Source organism: Aquarana catesbeiana, linkage group LG02 (genome assembly GCF_042186555.1).
Source record: "Aquarana catesbeiana isolate 2022-GZ linkage group LG02, ASM4218655v1, whole genome shotgun sequence".
In the NCBI taxonomy this organism is placed as follows: Eukaryota; Metazoa; Chordata; class Amphibia; order Anura; family Ranidae; genus Aquarana; species Aquarana catesbeiana.
In genome coordinates this window covers 582,889,447-582,915,200 of record NC_133325.1, presented here as the reverse complement: position 1 = coordinate 582,915,200, position 25,754 = coordinate 582,889,447, and the positions used below count along the sequence as shown (strand labels likewise).

Below are 25,754 nucleotides of genomic sequence, written 5' to 3'. Positions count from 1 at the left end.
TGTGTCTTTTTTTTCCATTAGAATACAATGATGGTCTGTGCCAATTATTAAAAAAGGCTTGTGTCAATCTAAAGCCCCAAACTTTGGGGCTAGCAAAAGATGCTTGGGAAATATCAAGAGACTCTATCACCCTAGACAAAAAATTGGGACAGGGCTGTTTTGGAGACGTCTGGAAGGGTAAGAACCTCCAAGATATGTTGATGTTTTTACAAAGCTAACTATAAAAAACGATGTTCGGATTTGATGTGTGCCACTACAGATTTCTTTAGCTTGGGTATCAAGGTTTTTGGAAATCTTTATGTGCAGGCCCATTCAGAGCGACGTAAAAGGGTCACTTTATTCTCCCATTTCCAAGGAGCATATGGTATACTTAGCGTTTCTATGCTTGTCTGCCACTCCTTTCAGCCACAGAAGCAAAGAGAAATACATTGGAAGTTTAAGGTATAGGTGAGCTTGGAGTTTGGAGTTTACTTATGGCTTTCTGGAGTCTATTAACAAGTAGCACAGAATGCACACACACACACACCCCTACCCTACTTATTACATTGTGTAATAGCAGTACAGACCTCAGTGCAAAGCCGTTCTCTATGGCTGGATTGTCACAGAGGCAAGTCTGCAGCTGAAGTCAGTACTGTTTTTAAGTAATTTAATAAGGAAAGGGGAGGTCATCATTTTAAATGTACAGCTATTCTTCAATTAAAGGTACCTATTGGAACTCTAATGCTACTTGGAGAGTCTTCATCTTATCATTGCACTCTTCTAAGTGGGTCCTGGCAATCCCGCAGTGCGAAAAGGGGCGTGGTCTAAACTAAATATTTGGCGTGGCTTAAAGAGGGCGTGAGTCTGAGATGAGAGAGAGAGATCCTGCACCACAATAGAAATATGTGTATTCCAGAAAGTTTAACAATCAGCAGATAAAGATACTCCAAACACCTGGTGTTGGTGCTTCAATCATCACGGCACCATGGTTGTTATGGTGTCAGGATGATTGAAGCGCATTATTTCTATTATTACATTGTAATATAAAATGAAATAGTTCAACTCACCATAAAGCAGAATCAGTGGAGGCCCTGAGTGTGTCACTTGCCACCGTCACCTGCCACCAGACTCAGCATGTCACTTGCCACGTCACCTGCTACCAGATGCAGCTTGGCTCACTTGTCACCAGATGCAGTTTGTGTCACTTGTCAGCATAGATGCAGCTTGTTACTTGTCACCACAGATATAGCGTGTCACTTGTCACCATAGATACAGCGTGTCACTTATCACCACAGATACACTTTGTCACTTGTCACCACAGATGCAGCTCTCACTTGTCACCACAGATGCAGCGCACTTGTCACCACAGATGCAGCTCACTTGTCACCATAGATGCAGCGCTCACTTGTCACCATAGATGCAGCGCTCACTTGTCACCACATATGCAGCCCTCACTTGTCACCACAAATGCAGCGCTCAGTTGTCACCATAGATGCAGTGCTCACTTGTCACCATAGATGCCGCGATTGCTTGTCACCACAGATGCAGCGCTCACTTGTCACCACTGATACAGCGCTCACTTGTCCCCACAGATGCAGCCCTCACTTGTCACCACAAATGCAGCGCTCAGTTGTCACCATAGATGCAGTGCTCACTTGTCACCATAGATGCCGTGATTGCTTGTCACCACAGATGCAGCGCTCACTTGTCACCACTGATACAGCGCTCACTTGTCCCCACAGATGCAGCCCTCACTTGTCACCACAGATGCAGTGCACTTGTCACCACAGATGCAGTGCACTTGTCACCACAGATGCAGCCCTCACTTTTCACCACAGATGCAGCCCTCACTTTTCACCACAGATGCAGCCCTCACTTGTCACCACAGATGCAGCCCTCACTTGTCACCACAGATGCAGTGCACTTGTCACCACAAATGCAGCGCTCACTTGTCACCACAGATACAGCGCTCACTTGTCACCACAGATGAAGCCCTCACTTGTCACCACAGATGCAGTGCACTTGTCACCACAGATGCAGCCCTCACTTGTCACCACAGATGCAGCGCACTTGTCACCACAGATGCAGCCCTCACTTGTCACCACAAATGCAGCGCTCAGTTGTCACCATAGATGCAGTGCTCACTTGTCACCATAGATGCCACGATTGCTTGTCACCACAGATGCAGCGCTCACTTGTCACCACTGATACAGCGCTCACTTGTCACCACTGATACAGCGCTCACTTGTCACCACAGATGCAGCTTGTCACTTTGTCACCACAGAAGCAGCTAGTCCATGCTGCTCTGTGTTGGTGATTCGGTCTCTGCGCCATTTACAGAAGACCAGCTCTCGTGGGAAGGAAACAAGAGGCGGAGCCTGGGTGGCAATGAAAGCGGCTGCCATTAGAAATGGAGCAGCTCCTCATGAGAGCTGGTCTTCTGTAAAATGGCAGCAGAGACAAAGTCACCAGTGCCGGCCCCAGGCCTCTAGCGATGGCTCTGGCGATAAATCTGGAAAATGCCTATTTCCCAATAAATTACCATGGACACGGTAAGACTGGGACAAAGGTCTAAATCCCAGGAATGTCCTGGGAAATTCTGGACTGTTGGCATCTATGCATTACCATTTTTAAAAAAATACCCAGTGACTCTTCCACCCTTAGTGATCATGCCCCAGGCTCAATTTCAGTGGAAACAGATTATTTGCTTGCAGCTGCTAAATCACTAGTTCCACTGGAAAGCACCTTATTCCCCTATAATATCTGAATAAATGTGTGAAGCTTGTCAAATTAAAGGCATGGAGGAACTGTTACTGGAAACCTGTGAAGAACCTGTGAGGAGTGTATGTCCTTTAGTTCTAATGGAGGAGTTTAAAACAATCTCAGCTATTCTGCAGAGAAAAAGATTTCCTACTACTTTATAATGCGGATTTTGTTCAATGAGATATTTGTAATCAACATAACATTTAATGGCACTTTTAACTATCAGACAGTTTATGGTTTAGAAGTTATCAAACCTTACAGTGCACATCCCAGGCTAGCAGCAGGTGCCATAGAGCAGGGGTTCTTAACCCTGTCCTCAAGTACCCCCAACAGGCCATGTTTGCAGGTTTTCCTTTATCTTGCACAGGTGCTTTAAATCAGATTTAATTGCATGGTATTTTGGACAGCTATTTTATCTAATGCCGCGTACATGCGAGCGGACTTTACGGCAGACTTGGTCCGGCGGACTTTTCGACGGACTTTCTCAATGAACGGACTTTCCTACACACGATCAACCATCGTGATGACGTACGACCGGACTAAAACAAGGAAGTTCATAGCCAATAGCTGCCCTAGCGTCGGTTTTTGTCCGTCGGACTAGCTTACAGACGAGCGGACTTTTCGACCGGACTCGAGTCCGTCGGAAAGATTTGAAACATGTTTCATTTCTAGGTCCGTCGAACTTTTGGGAAAAAAAAGTCCGCTGGAGCCCACACACGATAGAATTGTCCGACGGACTCCGGTCCGCCGGACCAAGTCTGCCGTAAAGTCCGCTCGTGTGTACACGGCATAAGAGAAATTTCCAAAACATGGCCTGTTGAGGGTACTTGAGGACAGGGTGGAGAACCACTGCCATAGAGTATTTCCAGCATGCTGAACAGTTATCTTTTAAAGAAGATAGAATTGGTGATTGCTTTAGTTTTGGGCCAGTGTAGGGAAGGTTTAGAACCATATGTGCATTTTTTATTGCTGTTGTTGTCTCTGCTGGGAAGAAGCAACCTCTCAATTTGTTCTGCTGACCATTGTTACTGGGAAAGTAAGAGATAACAAATCCAAAATTTTAGAACTATCACCAGAACAAGAGGTCAGGTTAAATCTTCCAGATAGGGACACCTGTTTAGGTGACAACTATCCCTAAATTTGCAGATATTTTTTTAGAGGAAGTAAAGGAAAATCTCCCAATCTTCTGTACATACACTTTACATTTATTGCTTCATATGTAAACAAAGCATCCATATAATTAGTATATAATGTTTTTGTCAATTACGTAAAAGAATTTGTTGAAAAAAAATAGAACTGTGTAAATTGCACATACAGTATTTTCTGTGAATAATACCCATTCTTTGCCACAATCTGCACACAGACACACAACACAATCTGCACACAGAATTCTTAAGTGTATAGAAACTCTTAACCACTTCAGCCCTGGAAGGATTTACCCCCCCTTCATGACCAGGCCATTTTTAACCATACTTCAACTGACAATTGCGCGGTCATGCGACGTTGTACACAAACAAAATTTTTGGGTACTAGTAATGGCAATGATCAGTGATTTTAAGTGGGACTGCGACATTGCCGCGGACAGATCGGACACCTAACTGACATTATTGACACTTTTTTGGGAACCAGTGACATTATTACAGTGATCAGTGCTAAAAATATGCACTGACATTGTACTAATGACACTGCATAGAAGGGGTTAACATCAGGGGCGATCAAGGGGTTAAATATGTTCCCCATTTGTGTTTTTCTATGGGGGACTGTGTGACTCGGAAACACACGGATCCGTCTTCCTCCTTAGCAGGAAGACAGATCTCAGTGTCATCCTCTGACAGAACGGAGATCTGCCTTGTTTACTTCTGCAGATCTTCGTTCTGTCTCTGCAGGGAACGATCGTAGGCGACCAGTGGACATCGAGTCCGCTGGACCCGCTGATTGGCTCCCTCGCTGGCCAATCACCACCGGTGGGGCCCACGAAAGCTAGTGCACGAATCGCAGTACCGGCTATTTGCATAGCCAAACCACCTTGCCGCAGTACATCTGCAGTGGGTGGTCGGCAGGTGGTTAAAAGATAAGTTTGTAATTTTTATACTTACCTAGGTGGATACAGTATTGATCCGATGATACACCTGTCCCCCGCTGGCTCTAAGGCTAAGAACTGAGAGATCAAACACCACTGATCACTCAGTTCTCCCTGCTGCTCTGAGCAGAGAGCAGTGACTGTCAGTCACCGCTGTCTGCTCTGCCCTTCCAGCACTCACTCGAGTGCTGGGCTAGGGAGGGCAGCGGTGTAGCTGAGAGGCTGAGCTAGGTGCCAGTCCAGGCTCCTAGGTTGATCCCAACCATATGGTCATGATCTTTCCCTAGCCTGGACCAGCTCTACGACGTCAGCTGACAGCGGGCTTTAGCCCACTGGCGGCTGAAAATGGGTCATAGAAGTGAAGAATGAACTGCACTCCTGTGATCCACAGGAGAAGTACAGCCAAATGAGCTTTAGCTATACTCCTTTAAGTAGTGTGAATAATAAAAGGCAGTGGTGGCTGGTGGTAGTATTGTGCAGATCACTGCGCCCCCAACCCACCCTTTTTGGAAGCCTATTAGAGCCTCTGGCTCTAATCACTTGCTTCTAAAAAAAAAATAAAAAAAAACACATTGGAATCCATGCGCCCGGCGCCCTGCATATAGATTAGGGTGGCAGCGCCCCTGCACCCTGCATTACAGGCCGCCACTGATAAAAGGTATAATGAAAATGTTTCAGACTTGACAAAGTAATTTAAAACTGACCCATACATTATAGAAGATCAACTGAATATACTGTAGAAGTCCTGTATAATTTCTGTTAGGATATATATACATTTTTAAAGATATAATGGGATAATAACTTACATTTCTTTACAGATTACAGTTTGTTTCTAATGTGGTCTAAACTTTGCAGATGAGCTACTGGATAAGTTTACATGTGTCACCTAGAGAACAATTATGCCGCGTACACACGAGCGGACTTTCTATCCTACTTGGTCCGGCACACTTTCCGACGGACTTTGTCCGCCAGGTGCGCCGGACTTTAAAACGGACGGACTTGCCCACACACGCCGGGACTTTCCGGCGGGCTAAGTCCGCCCGTCTTTCCGACGGACTTTCGCCGGAGTTCCGGCGGACTTTCAGAATGAACGGACTTGCCCACACACGGACAAGTCCGTTCATTTTGAACGTGACTCAGGTGCGACGGGACTAGAAAAGGATGTCAATCTTGCCGCTTTTATCGGCGAGATTGACACCTTACTAGCCCCGTCGCGGGGCATACCAGGCCCTTAGGTCTGGTATGGATTATAAAGGGGAACCCCGCTACGCCGAAAAAACGGCGTGGGATCCCCCTAAAATCCATACCAGACCCCGATCCGAGCACGCAGCCTGGCCGGTCAGGAAAGGGGGTGGGGACGAGCGAGCGCCCCCCCCCCTCCTGAACCGTACCAGGCCGCATGCCCTCAACATGGGGGTGGGTGCTTTGGGGGAGGGGGGCGCCCTGCGCGCCCCCCCCCCAAAGCACCTTGTCCCCATGTTGATGAGGACAAGGGCCTCTTCCCGACAACCCTGGCCGTTGGTTGTCGGGGTCTGCGGGCGGGGGGCTTATCGGAATCTGGGAGCCCCCTTTAATAAGGGGGCCCCCAGATCCCGGCCCCCCACCCTATGTAAATGAGTATGGGGTACATGGTACCCCTACCCATTTACCTAGGAAAAAAGTGTAAGTAATAAAACACACTACACAGGTTTTTAAAATATTTTATTAAACAGCTCCGGGGGGGATCTTCCTCCGGCTTCGGGGGTCTTCTTCCGGCTTCGGGGGTCCCTCCGCTTCATCTTCTCCCGGCGTCCGGTTGGTTCTTCTCCGCTCTCTTCTCCCGGTGTTCCTGTTCTTCGGCCGGCTCCTCTGCTGTCTTCAAGTAGCTCTCTTGCCAGCAGAGGTCCGGACTTCTGGGCTTCTGGGCTTCTGGGCTTCTCTTCCCCAGATGTTGACACGACGCTCTCTCCTGCTGGACTGCTCTCCGAGGGCTGCGTTGTGACTTATATAGGTGGAGACCCCGCCCCCTTTTGATGTCACAGTCCCTGGGCATGCTGGGACTGTGACGTTTTAGGGGGCGTGGTCACTGGGTGATGTTGACCACGCCCCCTAAAACGTCACAGTCCCAGCATGCCCAGGGACTGTGACATCAAAAGGGGGCGGGGTCTCCACCTATATAAGTCACAACGCAGCCCTCGGAGAGCAGTCCAGCAGGAGAGAGCGTCGTGTCAACATCTGGGGAAGAGAAGCCCAGAAGCTCAGAAGCCCAGAAGTCCGGACCTCTGCTGGCAAGAGAGCTACTTGAAGACAGCAGAGGAGCCGGCCGAAGAACAGGAACACAGGGAGAAGAGAGCGGAGAAGAACCAACCGGACGCCGGGAGAAGATGAAGCGGAGGGACCCCCGAAGCCGGAAGAAGACACCCGAAGCCGGAGGAAGATCCCCCCCGGAGCTGTTTAATAAAATATTTTAAAAACCTGTGTAGTGTGTTTTATTACTTACACTTTTTTCCTAGGTAAATGGGTAGGGGTACCATGTACCCCATACTCATTTACATAGGGTGGGGGGCCGGGATCTGGGGGCCCCCTTATTAAAGGGGGCTCCCAGATTCCGATAAGCCCCCGCCCGCAGACCCCGACAACCAACGGCCAGGGTTGTCGGGAAGAGGCCCTTGTCCTCATCAACATGGGGACAAGGTGCTTTGGGGGGGGGGGGCGCAGGGCGCCCCCCTCCCCCAAAGCACCCACCCCCATGTTGAGGGCATGCGGCCTGGTACGGTTCAGGGGGGGGGGGGCGCTCGCTCGTCCCCACCCCCTTTCCTGACCGGCCAGGCTGCGTGCTCGGATCGGGGTCTGGTATGGATTTTAGGGGGACCCCACGCCGTTTTTTCGGCGTAGCGGGGTTCCCCTTTATAATCCATACCAGACCTAAGGGCCTGGTATGCCCCGCGCTCGCCGCAATAGGAAGATTTGTTTTTCCTATTGCAGCGAGCGCGAGATGCAATACCATCCCCTCGTGTCGTATTTGGTCTGTCGGACCAGCCTACACACGAGCGGGCTTTCCGTCGGACCAGCACACACACGAGCGGACTTTCCGCCCGAAACTGAGTCCGACGGAAAGATTTCAAACATGTTTAAAATCTAGGTCCGGCGGGCTTTTGGGAAGAAGTCCGCCGGAAAAGTCCGCCGCCGCCCACACACGGGCGGATTGTCCGGCACACTCTGGTCCGCCGGACCAAGTATGCCGGAAAGTCCGACCGTGTGTACGCGGCATTACTCTAATCATATTAGGTTTTGCTGGACTGCACTATATATAATAAAATGCTTGATTGGCTTTTTAAAATATTATGGTTATTAGGTCAGCATAGAACTGCGAGTCATATCAAGTCAGAATGAATGAATCCATTAATTTCCAGTGAAATTAGACAGCTGGGTCACATCCGTATCACAGACTGGAACACTGAAAGAAATATAAACAGCTAAATTGTTTTTTGAGACACATGCATGCTTGTATCAGCCAATTATACATTTGTATACACCACACATATATCCCTGGTGCTGGCATTCTACCAGTGAAATAATAGTGGCTAGCTAAAAAAGGAAAACCCTTTAAGGTTGGTCAGCTAGGGGCTGTTTGCAGAGATTGCAGTCCCTAGAAGACCAACAACAGTCTCCTCATCTGATTGAACTTGGCTTTTTTACATAGTGATCGTGGTATGTCTGACTGTATTAACATTGTTATAACTTTCATATATCTTTACAATTATAAGGGACATGGAATGGGTCAACAAAGGTAGCTGTGAAGACTCTCAAGCCAGGAACAATGTCCCCAGAAGCATTCCTAGAAGAGGCTCAGATCATGAAGAAGCTCCGCCATGATAAACTAGTTCAGCTATATGCAGTGGTTTCTGAAGAGCCCATATACATTGTAACCGAGTTTATGGAACAAGGTAAGTTTTTGTACCACTTGTGGCCCTCAATTAGTTAATACTTTAGTGTTTTATTATACCCACCCCTCTCCCAGTCAAGAACATAAGGCATTGTTAAGCTATTAGTTCCTACATGTAGCCACACCGTTCTGCTCTGTGCTGAATAATAATAGAATAATGTAGTTGTGATCACAAACTGGACACAATTGGACACAAACTGTTAACTGGTTATATTAAGTGATTTCAGCAGTTACTTATTTTAAAACAATATCTCTTTTAGGCTAGGTTCACTATGTGTTTTTGATGCGTTTTTGATACTACTGCATTTTTAGTATGGTAAGGAGACTGGATGTTGGTTGTTAAGGAGCTTGCACCCGTCGGCGTCCTAACAACCAATGACTCATCCCTGCTGTCAGTTGGGATTCCTGGCTTGATTCTCCTGGACTATTTCATTGAAGTGGTTAATCTCTCAGGGAAGAGGTTAAAAGCAAACGTGTAGGAGAGCTGAAGTTATGGACCTTGCCTTGTTAAGGAGGTTCAACTAGGATAAGCAAAAAGTTCCATGAACTAAGTGAATTTCTTCTTGAGTATGAGATTGCCACAGAAGACTGACATCTACTAGGTCTTAGCTACCTAAACACTGCATTCAGTGTTAAGCAAAATAGCATATGATATTCAGGAAAAATGGCCAACAGTGAGTTCAAGGTACAAGGGGCAGTTTTGAATCCCCTTTCCACCTTTTTAATTCTTTTCAAAGTTCATCAAAGCCTTAGCCAGAGCTAAAAATGATCCAAGCTTCTTACTGACTGCTTCAGGCCTTCCTTTCCCTCCAACTACAAGAAGAGAAAACATCAACACAAAATACAAAGACTTTAGAAACACTATCTCTTTGTTAGAAAGACAGGAGTTAAAGTGTCACTAAACCCAGGACCCTGCATTCACTATATCTGGTCTCCCACATTACACAGAACATGGAAATGCAATTATTTTAGTAAATATAAACTGCTAAATATCTTTTCTCATCAGCAGTATATAGCAGTCTTGTGACATCTATCAGTGTCTGGTTAAAGCTTGTAGGAGGAGTTTTCATTCTCCCCTGCTTGTCCTATGAGGCTGCAGGACCCCTGACCCTCTGCCTGGACAGTGCTGATTGGCCCTGTGCTGATCACATGTACTCTCCCAAGAAAAATAAACCCTCTGGCAATACACACCAAACTGAGCATGTGCAGAGTGCCCCCAAGACTATCAGGAGATCGTTTGGGGACAGCGGAAGAAGGGGAGGAGCAGAGAAGGCATGATCAAACAGCCTATTTAAACACTGCAGTGGATTAACCCCTTAGGTTCCACAGTGAGTATAACAAGCATGCTTTACTGTATATATAGACTGATTTTACTGTTGTGGGTTCAGTAACACTTTAAGCTGGGTATACACATTCAGCCTTTTTTCATTCAACCCAGAGGGCTAAAGAGATGAAAAATGACAGATTGCCGTACTAACAGGAGTGGTGTGAGTGTGTCGATCTCCCCCGCTGTGTCTTTGTGTTCTTACAGGGGGGACTGCCTCCCTACCAGAACTCAATGATCAGCGCTCTTAGCCATTGGCTGCATGCGCTGATTGGATGTGGGTCAGATGCTGGTTTTCCAGCATGCCCGCTCAACAAAAGCCGGTTGTGAGACTGGCTTCTGTAGAACAGACAGCTGCACACCCGGGCTGTGTGTACAAGGCTTTGCACCTGTTACCAGCACTGAGAGTGAACAAAGGCGAAAAGCTCCTAACTCCTACTGTCTTATCTACAACAAACCACATCCTTTCAGAAAGTGCTGTGCATTCAAGGAAAAGCCCTTTGAAGGACACAAGGACTTTCTAAAGAACCATGACATTTGCTTCAGATGTTGTTCATCCACAGAGCACTTAACCAGAGACTGCAAGGCTACAGTTAACTGTTCAGCGTGCAATAGCAATAGGCACAAATCAACCTTACACCGAGGCCCCTTTAAACAAGTCTGTACAGCCACAGAAGTTCTTACACCCATGTCAGATCATGGCGTAGAGAATGAATAGTCACCTGCAACAATCATATCTAAATATAGTGAGCCACGTCACAGAGGATTTTCAGTGAAAAACGGTGCTAAAATGCTGTGCGTCTGGTGAAAGTGTTTCCTTGGGGACAACCAGAAAAAGCTGTCAGGATGTACGCTGTTTGGTCCAATGACCAAACCAGTCATTCATTTGCCACTTCACAGTTCTTTGACATGTTCTGTATAAGGGGAGAAGTACTGTACTACACCCTGCATACATGTGTTAGCACAGTAGAAATCATAGGAAGAATTGCCCCTGCTGGAGAATTCATTCTTTCAGACGTAAAAAGGGACTGAAAGAATTAATCTTCCTACGCTTATCAAGTGCAAACAAATACGTAATGACAGAGAGGAAATCCCTACACTGGAAGATGCATGTTACATGTATGATTTTAAGTTTGAAGGCAAGTCTACACACAACCATGGGAAGAGAACACCAAAATCATGCTTCTACTGGAAAGAGATATGGCAAGAGTCCACAAGGTACAAGAACAATGCACAAGTGATCTTTAAAATGATCCTCATGCTCAAAAGATGCTCAGTACTCCTTGTTTGATTAAAGCTTGAGTACCAGCGGGTTGAGCTAAAAAAAAAAAACAGACAGACCCCCTCTTTTATTGTATTCTGAATACACAGATCTTCGCTTGCAGCCATTAGCTGCAAGCACTGATTGCATGCTGGTTTTCCGCATGACCATTAGACAAAAGCCAGGTGTTAGAACAGACAACGGTACATACGTTCTGCTAATGTGGCCGATTTTGGGTACATGTGTACCAGGCTTAAAGGGGTTGTAAAGGCTAGTGTTTTTCTCTTTAATGCATCCTATGCATTAAGGTGAAAAAACACCTTGCAGTCACCTGCCCCCTAGCCCCCCCGGTTTTACTTACCTGAGCCCTGAATTTCCGTTGACGCGTCCCCGCCATCCCTCTCTGCGCGGGTTCCTGGGTCTTGACTGGATAGATTGACAGCAGTGCAGCCATTGGCTCCCACTGCTGTCAATCAAATCCAATGACCCGGGGGGTGGGGCCGAGTCCTACATTCGGCCTTCTCCAAGGGGGTTATCTAATGCTGGGAGGAGCCGCAAGAGCCGCCGAGGGACCCCAGAAATGGATGTTCGGGGCCACTCTGTGCAAAACGAGCTGCACAGTGGTTGTAAGTATGACATGTTTGTTAAAAAAAAACACAAAAAAAACGATCCTTTAGTATCACTTTAAAGTGTTACTAAACCCACAACAGTAAAATCAGTCCATATATGCAGTAAAGCATGCTTATTATATTCACTATGGAACCTTAGGGGTTAATCCTTTGCATTATGTAAAAAGGCTGTTTGATCCTGTCTTCTCTGATCCTCCCCTCCTTCCACTGTCTCCTAATCATTTCCTGATAACACAGAGTCTATGGAGTCAGCCTGCACATGCTTAGTTTGGTGTGTATTGCTAGAGAGGTTTTTTGTTTCTTGGGAGAGTGAATGTGATCAGCACAGGGCCAATTAGCACTGTCCAGACAAAGACTCAGGGGTCTTGCAGTCTCATAGGTCAGAAAACTCCTCCTACAAGCTTTAACCATTGCTTGGCTGGACGCTGATAGAAGTCACAAGACTGTTCTAACTGCTGCTGAGAAAAGGTATTTAGCAGTTTATATTTACTTAAAATAATTGCATTTCCATGTTCTGTGTACTGTGGGAGACCAGATATTGTGAATGCAGGTCCTGGGTTTAGTAACGCTTTAAGAATAGAGTTCACTCAGTGTGCGCACTGAAAAGCTATTGGTGAGAGAATCCAAAACACTCCCATCTTCTTTCAAAACGAGAGCTCAAAAGAGATACCCACTCAGCCAAGATTTCCTGTGAGCGATGAAGTCTACATCAAAGGACCATCTTACAGCAGTATCTGTGAAACAATATCTCAAACATTTACTGACGGCAACAAGACTGAACTTTCAGTGTGTGTCCAGGAATCTACTACTGCCAAGATTCTGCACAACAATACTGATATGCATTAGTTCTTGGACTATGTAACTAGCGGCTCCAAGTCTCCATCTATTTCAGTGGATACCACTGAGCTGTTCACGGTAAACCAGCTGTAACCTTCCCTCTCTTGTCATTCCCTTCTGTTTAGTGCTAGTTAGTTCAGTCCTAGCTAGACCCTCTCAGAATCTCATGGACTTCCACCCAGGCCCAACTGTCAGGATGAATTTGTTCCACAGCTTGCTTGATCTTACAATAGAGGTTCCTGTCCCTATCTATAGAGCTTGCCTGTCCCTACCAGTTGGGTTACTGTCCCTATCTATGCTTCCCACTCATTGGTGCCTTGGTCATGCAAATTGGCCTACGTATAGCACATCTGTGTCCCAAAATGGCCACCGAAATCTGAAAAAAGAGATTGTGTCAAAAATATATAAAGGCTTTCCCAAAAAGGCAACCTGTGGCAGAGAATACAGTGGGACCTTCTATTACGAGCATAATCCGTTCCAGGGGAATGCTTGTAATCCAAAGCACTCACATATCAAAGCGAGTTTCTCCATAGAAGTCAATGGAAACGAAGATAATTCACTCCACATTGACTTCTATTACATGCAATACTGCATGTGGCCAGAGGTGGGGGAGAGGGCGTCGGAGAGATTCAGAAATACTCGGAGACCGCTCGGATACCCTCAGAAAGGCTCGGAAACACTCAGGAACTGAGTTCCAAGTATTTCCGAGTGGCTCCAAACGGCTCAGTGCGGCTCAGAGTGTCACCGGCGCCCCCACACCTCTGGACAAATGTGGTACTGCACACCGCAGAGACTTGAATCCTGCTCATTTTTTGCGAGACAACACTCGCAAACCAAGTCAGGATTTAAAAAAAATAATAGCTCATATTGCTCATTAACCGCGTTACTCATGATCCAAGGTTCCACTGTATATTAGTCCTATGTTGGGCTTTCTCTAGTGCCAGTAGCAAGCAGAGGCCATGCAACTGTTTTGTTTACCACTGAAAGACAAAAGGGAAGTGATTCAGTGATTACAGGATCACTGCAATACTTCCCAGCACAGCTAATCTGACGGAGATTTATCTATTTATTTTAGGTACTTGTATAGCACCCTCAATTTAGGCAGCACTTTACATATAATATACATTCACATCAGATGCACCTTCATTCCTGTTTACAGGCCCTCATACTACATAGTTGTTCAGAAATCTAAAGACTGTATAGTCTGTAGGGAGTGTACAGATATTGTACTATCAAACTTATGTGACCATTTTTATTCTTGGGCATTACTTGTGATTAGCTGGCCATTTTTACATTTCTAGTAAGCTGTTATTTATTGGAGGGGCTTGTTATGACAGAGATTTTCCAGCTTGCTGGAAATTTTCCCTACAAACTGGTTCAATACTTTTCTCTGTTGTGGAGAAAAGGGCCGGTTAAAAAAAAAAACACCAACAGCTTCGGGTCAGTATAACAGTGGTATAAATTATGTACTTTCTCATTTTTTCTCTGTTCTACAGGAAGCCTGTTAGAATTTGTCAAAGATGGGGATGGACGATATTTGAAGTTACCAGAGTTTGTGGACATGTCAGCACAGGTTAGTGGGATTTAATACCATCTACGGTAATTGTATTTTCTGCTCATTACTCTTCCCTGTAGTCATTACTCTCCTTCTCCATCTGTTATATGATGTTAAAGGGTACTGTATGTTCAGGCATTACCCAAATTTAACCTCAAACCTATTTCTCCATCTCCAAAGCATGACCCTGTACTGTTTTGTTCTTTTACATGGTTCTTGCAGCAAGAAACTGCTTTTATTACTCCCTGTGACATCATTATCAGGCTCAGGACCATCTTTAAGGCAGGGCAAAAGGGCAGCTGCCCTGGGCCCTGTCATTGTTGTGGGGCCCAAAGCAGCTGTCTCATACTTGCCAATTATCCCAGTTTTAAATTCCCTTGTCCCTTGAGGTTTTAGTCCCGTGCTGTGTCCTGATATCTCAGGGTGAAGTTCTGTTACTTTTTGCTGCCCAGCTCTGCCCTATTGTTGCGTACAGATGACTCACCTGCAGACCCTGTGTTTACATGTAAATACTCGCATTGATATGTAAATAGTGGCGGCATTCATATGTAAATAGCGGCAGACCGGCAGCATTTATATGTAAATAGAGGCGGTATTCACATGTATATCATGCCCCCTGGGGTCAAAACCACCAACACCTATACTGAATGCTGCCCACTGGGGAGATAAAGACATTGTTGAAAGTCCTGCCTACAACTGTGGTTATTAAGCCTACCATCATTCAGGTAAGCAAATTAGTGGGGGGGGGGGGTAGTGTGAGGTGTGCAGAGGTAGGCAGAGAAAGAATTAGTTTGGGGTGCACACATGAGCAAGGAGGGGATGTATGGAGGTAAGGAAGGTGGGTGCAAAGATGAGCAGAGGAGGCAGGTAGAGTTAAAGGGGAGGGGGATTGGAGTGGAGAGGGTGGTGGAAAGTTTAAGATGCAGAGGTTAGCATGGGTTTTAGGATACAAAGGTGTACTGACAAGGTGGATAATGATGTAGGTCATGTGTAGGGCAGCCCATTCATTTCAATGGGCTACTCTATGAGCTACAAATGCAGAAGAAACTCCCTAACGCTTTTTCAAAATCACTCGTTGCCAAGGCACATGTCAGCAGATGCATGAAGGTGTCATTAACAATTAATAGCACTGCTGTGTATCTGCTAAAGGGCCGCACTTTTCTGTGGTGCCAGAAAAGCGATTTTGCATGCATTCCCGACACACACAAATGTGAACGCAAGCTAAATGTCTCAGTTACATTGGTGGTCACTCTCATTCTTCTCATTACATTGGTGCTTGGTGTAGAATCCTTTCATTCACACTAGTGGCCAGTGTGAATGTCCCCCTTACATTGGTGGTCCATGTAAATCCCTCCTTACATTGGTAGTTACTGTGAATGCTTCTATTACATTAGAGGTCAGTGTAAACCCCTATTACATTAGTGGTCAGTGTAAACCCCTATACATTGGTGGCTAGTGTTGAAACTACACTTTATATTGGTAGTCGGTAAAAAAAAAAATCAGCATTGCCATTGATCACACCCTCCCCTCCCACCAGCACTGCCACTGATCCCAGGAGCCCTAGGATCCCTAGGAGTTTTCTGTCTATTAATGGGTCCCCTCACCTCCTCAGTCCATGGTGTGCCGGCAGTGAGGAGATGATGTGCTGTAACCTCAAGCAACCAACCAGTAAGCAGGAATGATGTGTAGTATCCTCTAGTAACCAATCAGTGAGCAGTATTGAGGTATAGTAATCTCTAGCAACCAATCAACAAGCAGAAATCATGTGCTATAACCTCTAGCAACTAATCAGTGAGCCATAATGTGTGCTGTATCCTCTAGCAACCAGTCAAGTGGTCCAAGAAATTTTTAGCCCAGGGTTCAATCAATATTAAAGACGGCCCTGACCAGGCTTGAAAGTCTTTTAGGATAGGTTCACATCAAATCAATGATGCCCTGTGTGAGCCATCTTAACTTGTCCAACACAAGTCGGTCCGACTTTGAAAAAGATTCCAGTACTACTTTGGTCCGACTTTGGTCCTACTTCAGCCCATTAATATCAGTGAAGTTGGATCAAAGTGGGATCATTGTCCTAACCATCCGACTTGTGATATCCTACATGGTGATTACAGCAGCAGTAAATGGAATTTATGTCACACTGGGACTGTTTTGATTGGTCAAATGATAAGTCAGACTATCTCGAAGTCGGAGCAAACTCTTATCCTGTTCATTCAAGTCGAAAGGAAGTAGGACCGATGTAGGATCGATGTCGTAGGGCAAAGTAGGATGACGGTCCTACAACAGTCTTGTACCAGTGTGAACCTGGCTTTAGTGACAGGTGCTAGGAGCTCAGTGTGTGGTGGGCAGCTTCTTGGAACTCAATTCAGCAGGGTGACAACATAGCTTGGGATTTCAGTGCAGAAATTGAATTGTGTTGTCACCCCAAAGCAGCATGCTTGATTTTTGACAGATCAACTAGTATTTGCAGTGTTTTTAAAGCGGAGTTCCACCCATAAGTGTAAGCTCCGCTTGTTCGCACCCCCCCCCCCCCTCCTCCGCTGCCACATTTGGCACCTTTCCTGTTTCCCTTAGTAAGCATGCCGGTGTTCTGCCGAGAAAGTTCCTCTCGGTGGATAAGGACCCCCATCTACTGCACAGGCGCTGCGCCTGCGCAGTAGGATCCGGCGGAAATAGCCGAAGATGAATAGGGGAAAATCAGCTGTACACGGCGCCTGTAAGAGGGCCTCTCGCGGGCTCGCTTCGCTTGCCACGCTTCGGGCACGGCCTCGCTTCGCTCGGCTCTTTTTGATTCCCCCTCTAGGTCCACTTGGATGGTGGGGAAGGAACCTGGACCCAGGGCGCAGGCGCCGTGTACAGCTGATTGTAGATTTTGTGCTTCGGCTATCTCCAGCGGCTGATAGTAGTTCGTACTGCGCAGGCGCTGCGCCTGCGCAGTACTGGGGGGGAACTTATCCGCCGAGGGAACTTTCTCGGCAAGACACCGGCGCCTTCTTCGGGTGCCGTCATTGCGCCACCCGAATACGCTAATATAAGGACCCGTGTCCTTAGATTAAAAGTCAGCAGCTACAGTATTTGTAGCTGCTGACTTTTAATTTTTTTCTTCACTCAGGCTGGAAATCCGCTTAAAAGAAACATGCATGTATTGAAGAGATGTACCGTATATGTTTTTTATTTCACTCTCTCGTACACTTTAACCTTTATTGTTACTACTCATTGCCTACCTTCAGTTTTTAACTCTAGTTTCCTATTCCATTTTTTCTTTGATGCAATGTAGTACATGCCTATATATATATATATATATATATATATATATATATATATATATATATATATATTTTTTTTTATATATATATATATATATATATATATATATATATATTATACTGTATAAATTTTCTGAGCTACAGCCAGCAACAACATTTTTGAAAGCCTCCAGTGAGGAAAGGGAGGTCGGTGTACATGAACTGTGACAGCAGAGTGCTGGCTCAACTGGAGTATTCCCTGCATATGTTTATCTTGCAAGCTGTTCATATTTCCATCAATGTCCTTAAAGTGAACCTTTGTTCACTGTAAACCCACTTAGGGAACTGTATTCCTAAAAAGCAGGCTGGTTTCAGATACCTTTCAAGTTTCTGGCCTGCCAATTGCTCCTGCTTGTTACTGGTCAATAACTTTGACAGGTTGCTTCACTCACCATCGAAAAGATGTGGAGTGGGGCAGGTCCAGGATTGATGTCAGCAGTTGAGAAATGCATAACAAAATACAGTAAGTCTGTAAACCGTTCAAGATCTAAAAAAAAAAAATCACCTAAAATAATATGAATGTAAATGGGCAGGGGCTAACAAGCAACAAAAGTCCAATGATCAAAACTAACAAAAGGTAAAAATTTGCTCAAGCCAAAAAAAAAAAAAAATAACAAAGCTCTAGTTACTATGCTGTCTCTGCTTTCAATAACTTCTAGATACAGACCCAAAACTGAGGTCAGTGTAAATTCATAAATTCCTTGTCTGCATACCAATACAAGCTAAATGACACAGAATACAGAAGCCATCAGATAGGCATGACAGCCAGGCAACTAGCATTTTTGATGCGTTGAGGACAATGGCTATCCCCATATTTTTGGTATAGGTTTTCTTAAGGAAAAACACTTTTTTTTTTTTAGATTATGATGGAGTGTTGAGGGGATAGAACCACTTTTCTTTTTTGTTGTCTTTGTCCCTGTTAGGCAGATTCACCCCCTTAATTCAGTGTGAACTTTTTTTTCAGTCATAGCACCCTATTTAGGTAGCATAGTAGTAGTTATAGTAGTAGTAGCATAGCCATAGCAGTACTTTTTAAAGTATGTAAAATCTGCTGGCACCCCAGTCAAAAATGTTAAAAACCTAAATGTTACTTACATTTGATGGGAAAGCTGAGCCTGGCATGACACACACAACCACCTTGATGAAATGAACAGCACATCAGAAGTTATCCTTCCTATCAGAGATCCTCCATCACATCAGAGTCCCCCATCAAATCAAAGTCCCCTTATCACATTAGAGTCCTCTCATCACATCAGGGTCTCACCTTCACAGAGTCTTCCCTTCACATCAGAAGCCACTTCTCCTCATCAGAGTTCCCTCATTACAACTGAGCCCCCCATCACATCAGAATCCAACAATATATTACATAGTCCCCCAATCGTAGAATTGTCTCACCTTATTTGAATCCCCCCATCAGAGTCCCCCTATACATCAATGCCATCCTAGATATGAAAGCCCCATCACATCAGAGTCCCTACTTCCCATTAGGACCCTGCCTTGCTCCAGCAGCATGGTAGAGGATGGAAGATGGAGCAGATCTGAATGGGAGTACACTTCCATCCTCTCCTGAATGCTGGGGGCAGCCCTGCATGCCGTCTGCCCTGGATCAACTCCATGTGTGGCTATGGTGCAGGCAGGAGGCCATGCGTCCTGGCTCTAATGCTTCATTGGTTATTATTGTTCTAGCGGGCAGCAAGCACCATGGCAACACATAATGCTGATGCAGAGCAAACTGCATCCTGTGTTCGTGGGCAGACTTGGGTGGGGGGGGGGGGGGGTTGGGGCCCCCAAAAAATTGAGAAATGCTGCTGTAATTGTCCTTATCACCAGCGTCAAAGGAAATGAAAGTGAGGATAATTCCGAAATTTTGAGTTGCTACCAAATTAGGAATAGAGTGGAAATCTTTAAATGGGGACACTTGTTCCTGTGACAACCAAGAGGGTAATTTCCTTCGCATTGGAAAGATATCCTCTCACTTCCTACAGAGACACTGTTTAAGACACTGAAAAATAAAATGTCAGTGGTTGTATACATCTTCAATTTTATCCAAAATGAGCAAAAAAGTTTTAGCTTTAGATATACTTTGGACATAGGGGTTGATTTACTAAACGCAAATAGACCGTGCACTTTGCAAAGTGCAGTTGCTCCAAAGCTTAGTAATTGAGGTAAAACTTCACTTTGCAAAGAATTCCCAATCACGTGCAGGGACAATTAAAAAAAAAAAAAACAGCATTTTTGCTTGCACATGATTGGATGATGGAAGTCAGCAAAGTTTCTGTTAATTTACTAAGCTCTGAATCAACTGCACTTTGCAAAGTGCACAGTCCATTTGCCTTTAGTAAATCATTGCCATAGAGTTGCTATTGCAATGCATTGGTTAACATCTGTAATCCACAGGTCTCTTGTGCCTCTCCTGTATCAGCCTCAGTCCAGCCCTGGGTCTCCGCCAAAGTATTCAGTCAGATTCAGTCTCACAAAGCCAGTTACAAACATAAGCAGCTTTCATAAAGGCCTGTGCAATGAAGTACTAGCACAATAAATGAATCGTTATATTTATCAAATCTTTTTAACAACTGATTAAAGCAATCTATGTGCAAACTTTAATGTTCTAATTATGCCGAATATAATACTGATTAAGCAGCAAGATTGTAAATGTGCATGAGTTAGTGCTTGCAGACAAAATAGAGGTCCTTTTGGTGTTTAGTAATCCCAGACTTCACTCTTTCTCTGCACCTTGTCTACTTAAAGCGCAACTGCCCTTTTCTACTTTATTTTTCTTAAAATTGGTAATCCAGCAGAGTAAAAAATAAAAAAAAAGCAGCTTCGGCTGCAATACTCCCTTCCTTTCTGGCGCCGTACCGAGCCAGCTCACCAACCAGTGGTAGTGCTCTTCTGGGCTGAATGATATCCAAAACCATTCAACCCACTTCCTGTAAGACCAGTCCATCAACAAACTGGTTTGGGCTTACTGTACTCCTAGAATCCTCGTTACATGAGCACTGCGTTATCCAGGAGTAAGGCCTACCCTGCTGGAGGAGAACACAATGTACCTGTGACTAAAGCTGGGTATACCCCCTCAGGTTTTTGTCCCACAACCCGCTGGTTGAACCAAAAAAAAAAAAAAAAAACGGACAGATTTCCACATTCACACAAACAATGTGCATGCAAGGATCTCCCCCCACCACGCTATTGTATTCTGAGGGGAATCCCCCTCTCCCTCCATCAGAATACACAGATCAGCGCTGAAGCCATTGGCAGCATGCGGTGATCGGATGCTGGTTTTCCAGCAGGACCATTTGACAGAAGTTGGTCATTAGATCGGCTCCTGTTAAACAAAGATGAGCACCTATGGACCGAAGGTCGGCCAGTTCCTGCTGAACCAGCCAAATTTTGTAATTTACCTGACTTTACCTGACTTGTGTTTACCTGATTTTACAGTCTGAAGACCGCAGGAGAAAGTCATGTATAACTGAATTTCTTTCAAAAGTAGTGGTGAGGTGTTTAATTTGGGCTTTCACAAATGTCCAAGCCTGGATACATCTGGGTCCAAGCTTGGACACCACAGCTTATCCGCAGATTCTTGCTGCAGGAATCCAGAGGCTGCAAACAAACCGGCCACGTGAAAGGGCCCCAACTTCTTTTGTTTTATTTCAGAAATGATCTTTCTTTACCTTTTAACCACTTGCCGACGGCCCCATATCAGAATTACTGCTAAAGGGTGGCCACGCTGTGCAGGATCACGTATATATATATATATATATCCTGCACTTCCGGGTATCACGTGTGAGTGTGCACCGTCTGCGACTCGCTCCTGCTGTGATTTTACACAGCAGAAGCTGATCAGCAGCTCCTGTGGACCCGATGTCCGCTGGCACCCGCTAATCATTCAGTACACTGACAGATTAGTAGTCTGCCAATGTAAACACAGCAGATTGCCGTTCTGTCAGTACAGAAGGCATAGATCCTTTGTTTCTGTAAAAGAAGAAATGCAGATCCATGCCTTCCACTAGTAAAAGCACCTCCCCCACTACACTAAAACACCAGATAGGCACACAGTTAACCCTTTGATCACCCCCGATGTTAACCCCTTCCGTGCCAGTGTCATTAGTACACTGACAGTGCATATTTTTAGTACTGATCACTGTAATAATGTCCCTGGTCCCAAAAAAGTGTCAGTTAGGTGTCTGATTTGTCCGCTGCAATACCGCAGTGCCGCTATAAGTCACTGATCGCCGCTATTACTAGTAAAAAATGATAAATAAATAAATAAAAATATCCCCTAGTTTGTAGACGCTATAACTTTTGTGTAAACCAATCAATATACGCTTATTGGGATTTTTCTTACCATAAACATGTGGCAGAATACATTATTATATATATATATTATATTATATTGGCCTAAACTGATGAAGAAATCAATAAAAAAAATTATTTGATGTTTTATAGCAGAAAGTAAAAAATATTGTTTTTTTTTTTTTTTTCAAAATTGTCAGCAGTTCTTTGTTTATAGCGCAAAAAATAAACTCAAAGGTGATCAAATACCACCAAAAGAAAGCTCTATTTGTTGGAAAAAAGGACATACATTTTATTTGGGTATAGTGTCGCGCGACCGGTCGGTTAAAGTAACGCAGTGCCGATTTGCAAAAAATGGTCTGGTCAGGAAGGGGGCATAAATCTTCCAGAGGTCAAGTGGTTAATAAGGTTAAAAGGTTCTGTCATGTGACCATGCAACTCTTCTTCTGGATAGTGGGGGGTGGGGTTAAAAGACACTGTGCACACACACAGTGTGCCTGTATTCCATAGTCTTTTTAGCCTGAGACAAGTTGCAGGCTGTGTTAGAATAGGGGGCGTGTTCAAGATGCACTCTGTGATTGAGAGGGGGTATGTGCCAGAGGCAGGATGTGATTGGGGGGGGGAGGGCGTGGTGGCTGAACAAACTACCCAATATAGGCATGCTGTGTGTCTGCACAGTGTCCTGTAATAGCCAGCCAAGGGATGATAACTTACCAGCAGATTAGCTTCTGTGCTTTAGTCAGTTTAGATTAAGATAGAAAGCTGACTGTCAGGATCAACTTCAGATGGAAAAAAGTAAATGTGATAGAGATTATGATTTATTAAAATATACATGTGAGCACACACACATAAAAAAATGAATATTTAGGGTAACGTCAACTTTAACCAAAAGCTGGTCATCCTTGCCTTCTTAACTTGGTCTCTCTTCATTAGTTTCTACTTTTAAAACTCCCTGGCACTTGTAACCAATTAATTCTCACTTGCCAAGGACTCTGAATGCCACTAATGCATCCCCATAAGTCTGATCAAATCGTTTCTGTTTTTTTTATAGATATCTTCTGGCATGGCATATATTGAACGAATGAATTATATTCACCGTGACCTCAGAGCTGCCAATATTCTGGTTGGGGACAACTTGATCTGTAAAATTGCAGACTTTGGCCTTGCTCGTCTCATTGAAGACAATGAATACACAGCTCGACAGGGTAATGACATTTCATTTATTCTCCAACTCTGGGTCGCTATTTAAAGCTGATAACAGTGATGGCTTCTGGGTAAACTGAGAGTGTTTGTAGGGAGGATGACAGCAGATGAACAATACTAGCTCTGGTGAAGAAATGTCAGTAGACAGGTGTAAAACAAGTTAAAGTGTTATTAAACCCAAAAGCAACCCTTTATTGTAGCCTACCAATTTCTAGATGTGATGGCTGCATTAGTTTTCTTTTTTTAGGCTTTCTTTCCTTTTATATTTACATCTGATGATTTGGCCAGTAAATCTGCTGTTTTTCAAAAGAACAAGCTCTCTTGCAGATGTATCAGTTACAAGGGTAAGACAAACCATTCAGCACTGGCAGGGGGACGTATAATGATCAGTTTCAATTATTTATGTAAAATCTCTATACCAAAAGGAAACAAACTGTCGCTGTAACTGCATATAAAGTGTAAGCTGGAGTTTGCCTTTAATTTGATAGTGTAGTTAAATCTGCTAGTACACGATCCTTATTAATTATGATTATATGCTACATGGTGTATTCAGTAGAAAAAAAAAACAAAACAAGATGCAAAGAAGAGAAATCCAGAGCAACCAGTAAGATGAAATTTGACTGCTTGCATGGTCTTTTGGACGTAGCACATTACCACTGCTGCTTAAAGTGGTTGTAAACTCTCTAAAAAAAAAAAAAAAAAAAAACATAAAAAAATGAGCTATTAAGCACCAGTCACGGCACAGCTACTGAAGAAAAGGCACGAGCAAGCCGTTTCTTCAGTGCGTATGTGCCGATGATGTCTGCCCATGCGGATACAGTGAATATCTCCTAAACGGTGCAAGTTTAGGAGATATTCACGGTACCTACAGGTAAGCCTTATTATAGGCTTACCTGTAGGTAAAAGCGGTAGTGAAGGGTTTACAACCACTTTAAAATGTTTCTAAATGCAGACGATTTTTTTACCTTAATGCATTCTCTGTGTGCTGCACCCTTAAACACTTACCTGAGCCCGATCTTGGTCCAGCGATGTGCACAAGAGCAGCAGCTCTCTCATCTCTCTTTCTCCTCATTGGAGAGAGAGGCAGTAGCAGGAGCCAATGGTTAATCACAGTCAGTGAGGTGAGAGCAGAGGGTAGGGCCGATGTGTGCTCTGTGTGTCAGTGTATCAATGGACACACAGAGCTGGCTCGGGATTGAGCAGGCACGAGTGCCCCCATGGCAAGCTGCTTACCATGGGGGGCACTCAGCAAGGGGAAAGGGCCAGGCGCATCAGCAGGGGATTCGGGAAGAGGAGGATCAAGGCTGCTCTGTGCAAAACCATTACACAAAGCAGGTGAGTATAACATGTTTATCGTTTTTTTGTTAAATCGTGGGTTTACAATCACTTTAAAATGGAACTTCACTCTCTCAATCAACATTAACTATTTTTAATCCATATGCTGCTAGCATTAGTAAATAGATAGGAAAGTATATCATTATGTACTTTTGTTGCGCTTTTTTATTACAATTCTTAAAGTGGTGGAAAACCCTTACACATATATATATATATATATATATATATATATATATATATATATATATATACACCCAGTGAAGTGACTGACCTCAGGTGATACACAGAGATTAAACAAATCCTCCTACATAAGTTGTACTGTATCGGTTTATTTACAGCTATTGCTTCTGTAGATCATTTTAACAAAAACACACAGATCAAAGGATTTTTTCCCAGTTCTGAAAAGCAGGGTGTGGGGATATTATATCTTACACTATGGATCTCAGTGAGGGGAGCTCTGAGCCCTGACTGGAGGGAAGGGACACAACTCCTCTTCACAGTACATAGAGAACATGCACGGCTGAGAATATCAGCCATGGGCTATGTGCTGGAGCTCTCCTCCCCCATCACCTTTTTATCTCTTGGTGTCAGGAAAACCTGTCAGAAGTGACTTATGCAGATAACAGGGGAACCATGAAGCAACGAGAAATCACACTTAGTGCTTTGGATAGAGGCAAGTACACCGTATAGAAGGATGTGGGTTTTTTTTATATCTCACCTGAGATTTACAACCGCTTTAAGTTACTTCCGAGTTTCCAGGCCTAGACAAATTATGTCATACATCCCAGAAGTCTTTAGGAGGGGGAGGTTTTCCTCACTTAAGCACACCCTCCTGTATCCATGCCTGAGCTAGGGCAGATGGATTCCAGGAAGTAAATGCTACATGAATCTTCTGCCCTTACTCAAAGTAATTCTCAGCTAAGTGTAGATGCTTCATATAGTGTTCCAAATTCATGTGAAAGGATGTTCCCCTCACCAGTGTATTGAACAATGATATTCTGTATAATTATCACCATGCGCTCTCTTTAGGCTCCCAAAACTCTCACCTCCAACATAGTATGGTATAAAATGCTCAAACACTGCAGTCTCTCAGCTCTTCCACAGGGGTCTCTGTTGTTGTACTCCACAATTCCTCCCAGAATAAAAGGGGTTCGGCTCCTTTAAATCCACTTATATATTCATGCGGCCATTCTGCATAACTTTCAGTGAAAGAAGCATAGATAGAGCGCTACCATTGTGTAGTAGTAATAAGATAAGCCAATTTATTA

The 25,754-nt window shown here is 44.5% G+C and overlaps 1 protein-coding gene across 2 annotated transcripts in view; it reads left to right on the top strand.

Moving 5' to 3' along the window:
- FGR (FGR proto-oncogene, Src family tyrosine kinase) overlaps positions 1-25,754 on the top strand; it is a 196,684-nt gene that overhangs the window by 159,551 nt on the left and 11,379 nt on the right. For both annotated transcript variants that reach the window (XM_073616188.1, XM_073616190.1), the window contains exons 8-11: positions 22-177; positions 8,569-8,748; positions 14,295-14,371; positions 23,000-23,153. In XM_073616188.1, coding sequence (XP_073472289.1) covers positions 22-177; positions 8,569-8,748; positions 14,295-14,371; positions 23,000-23,153 — 567 coding nt within the window. The remainder of the gene's footprint in view (positions 1-21; positions 178-8,568; positions 8,749-14,294; positions 14,372-22,999; positions 23,154-25,754) is intronic.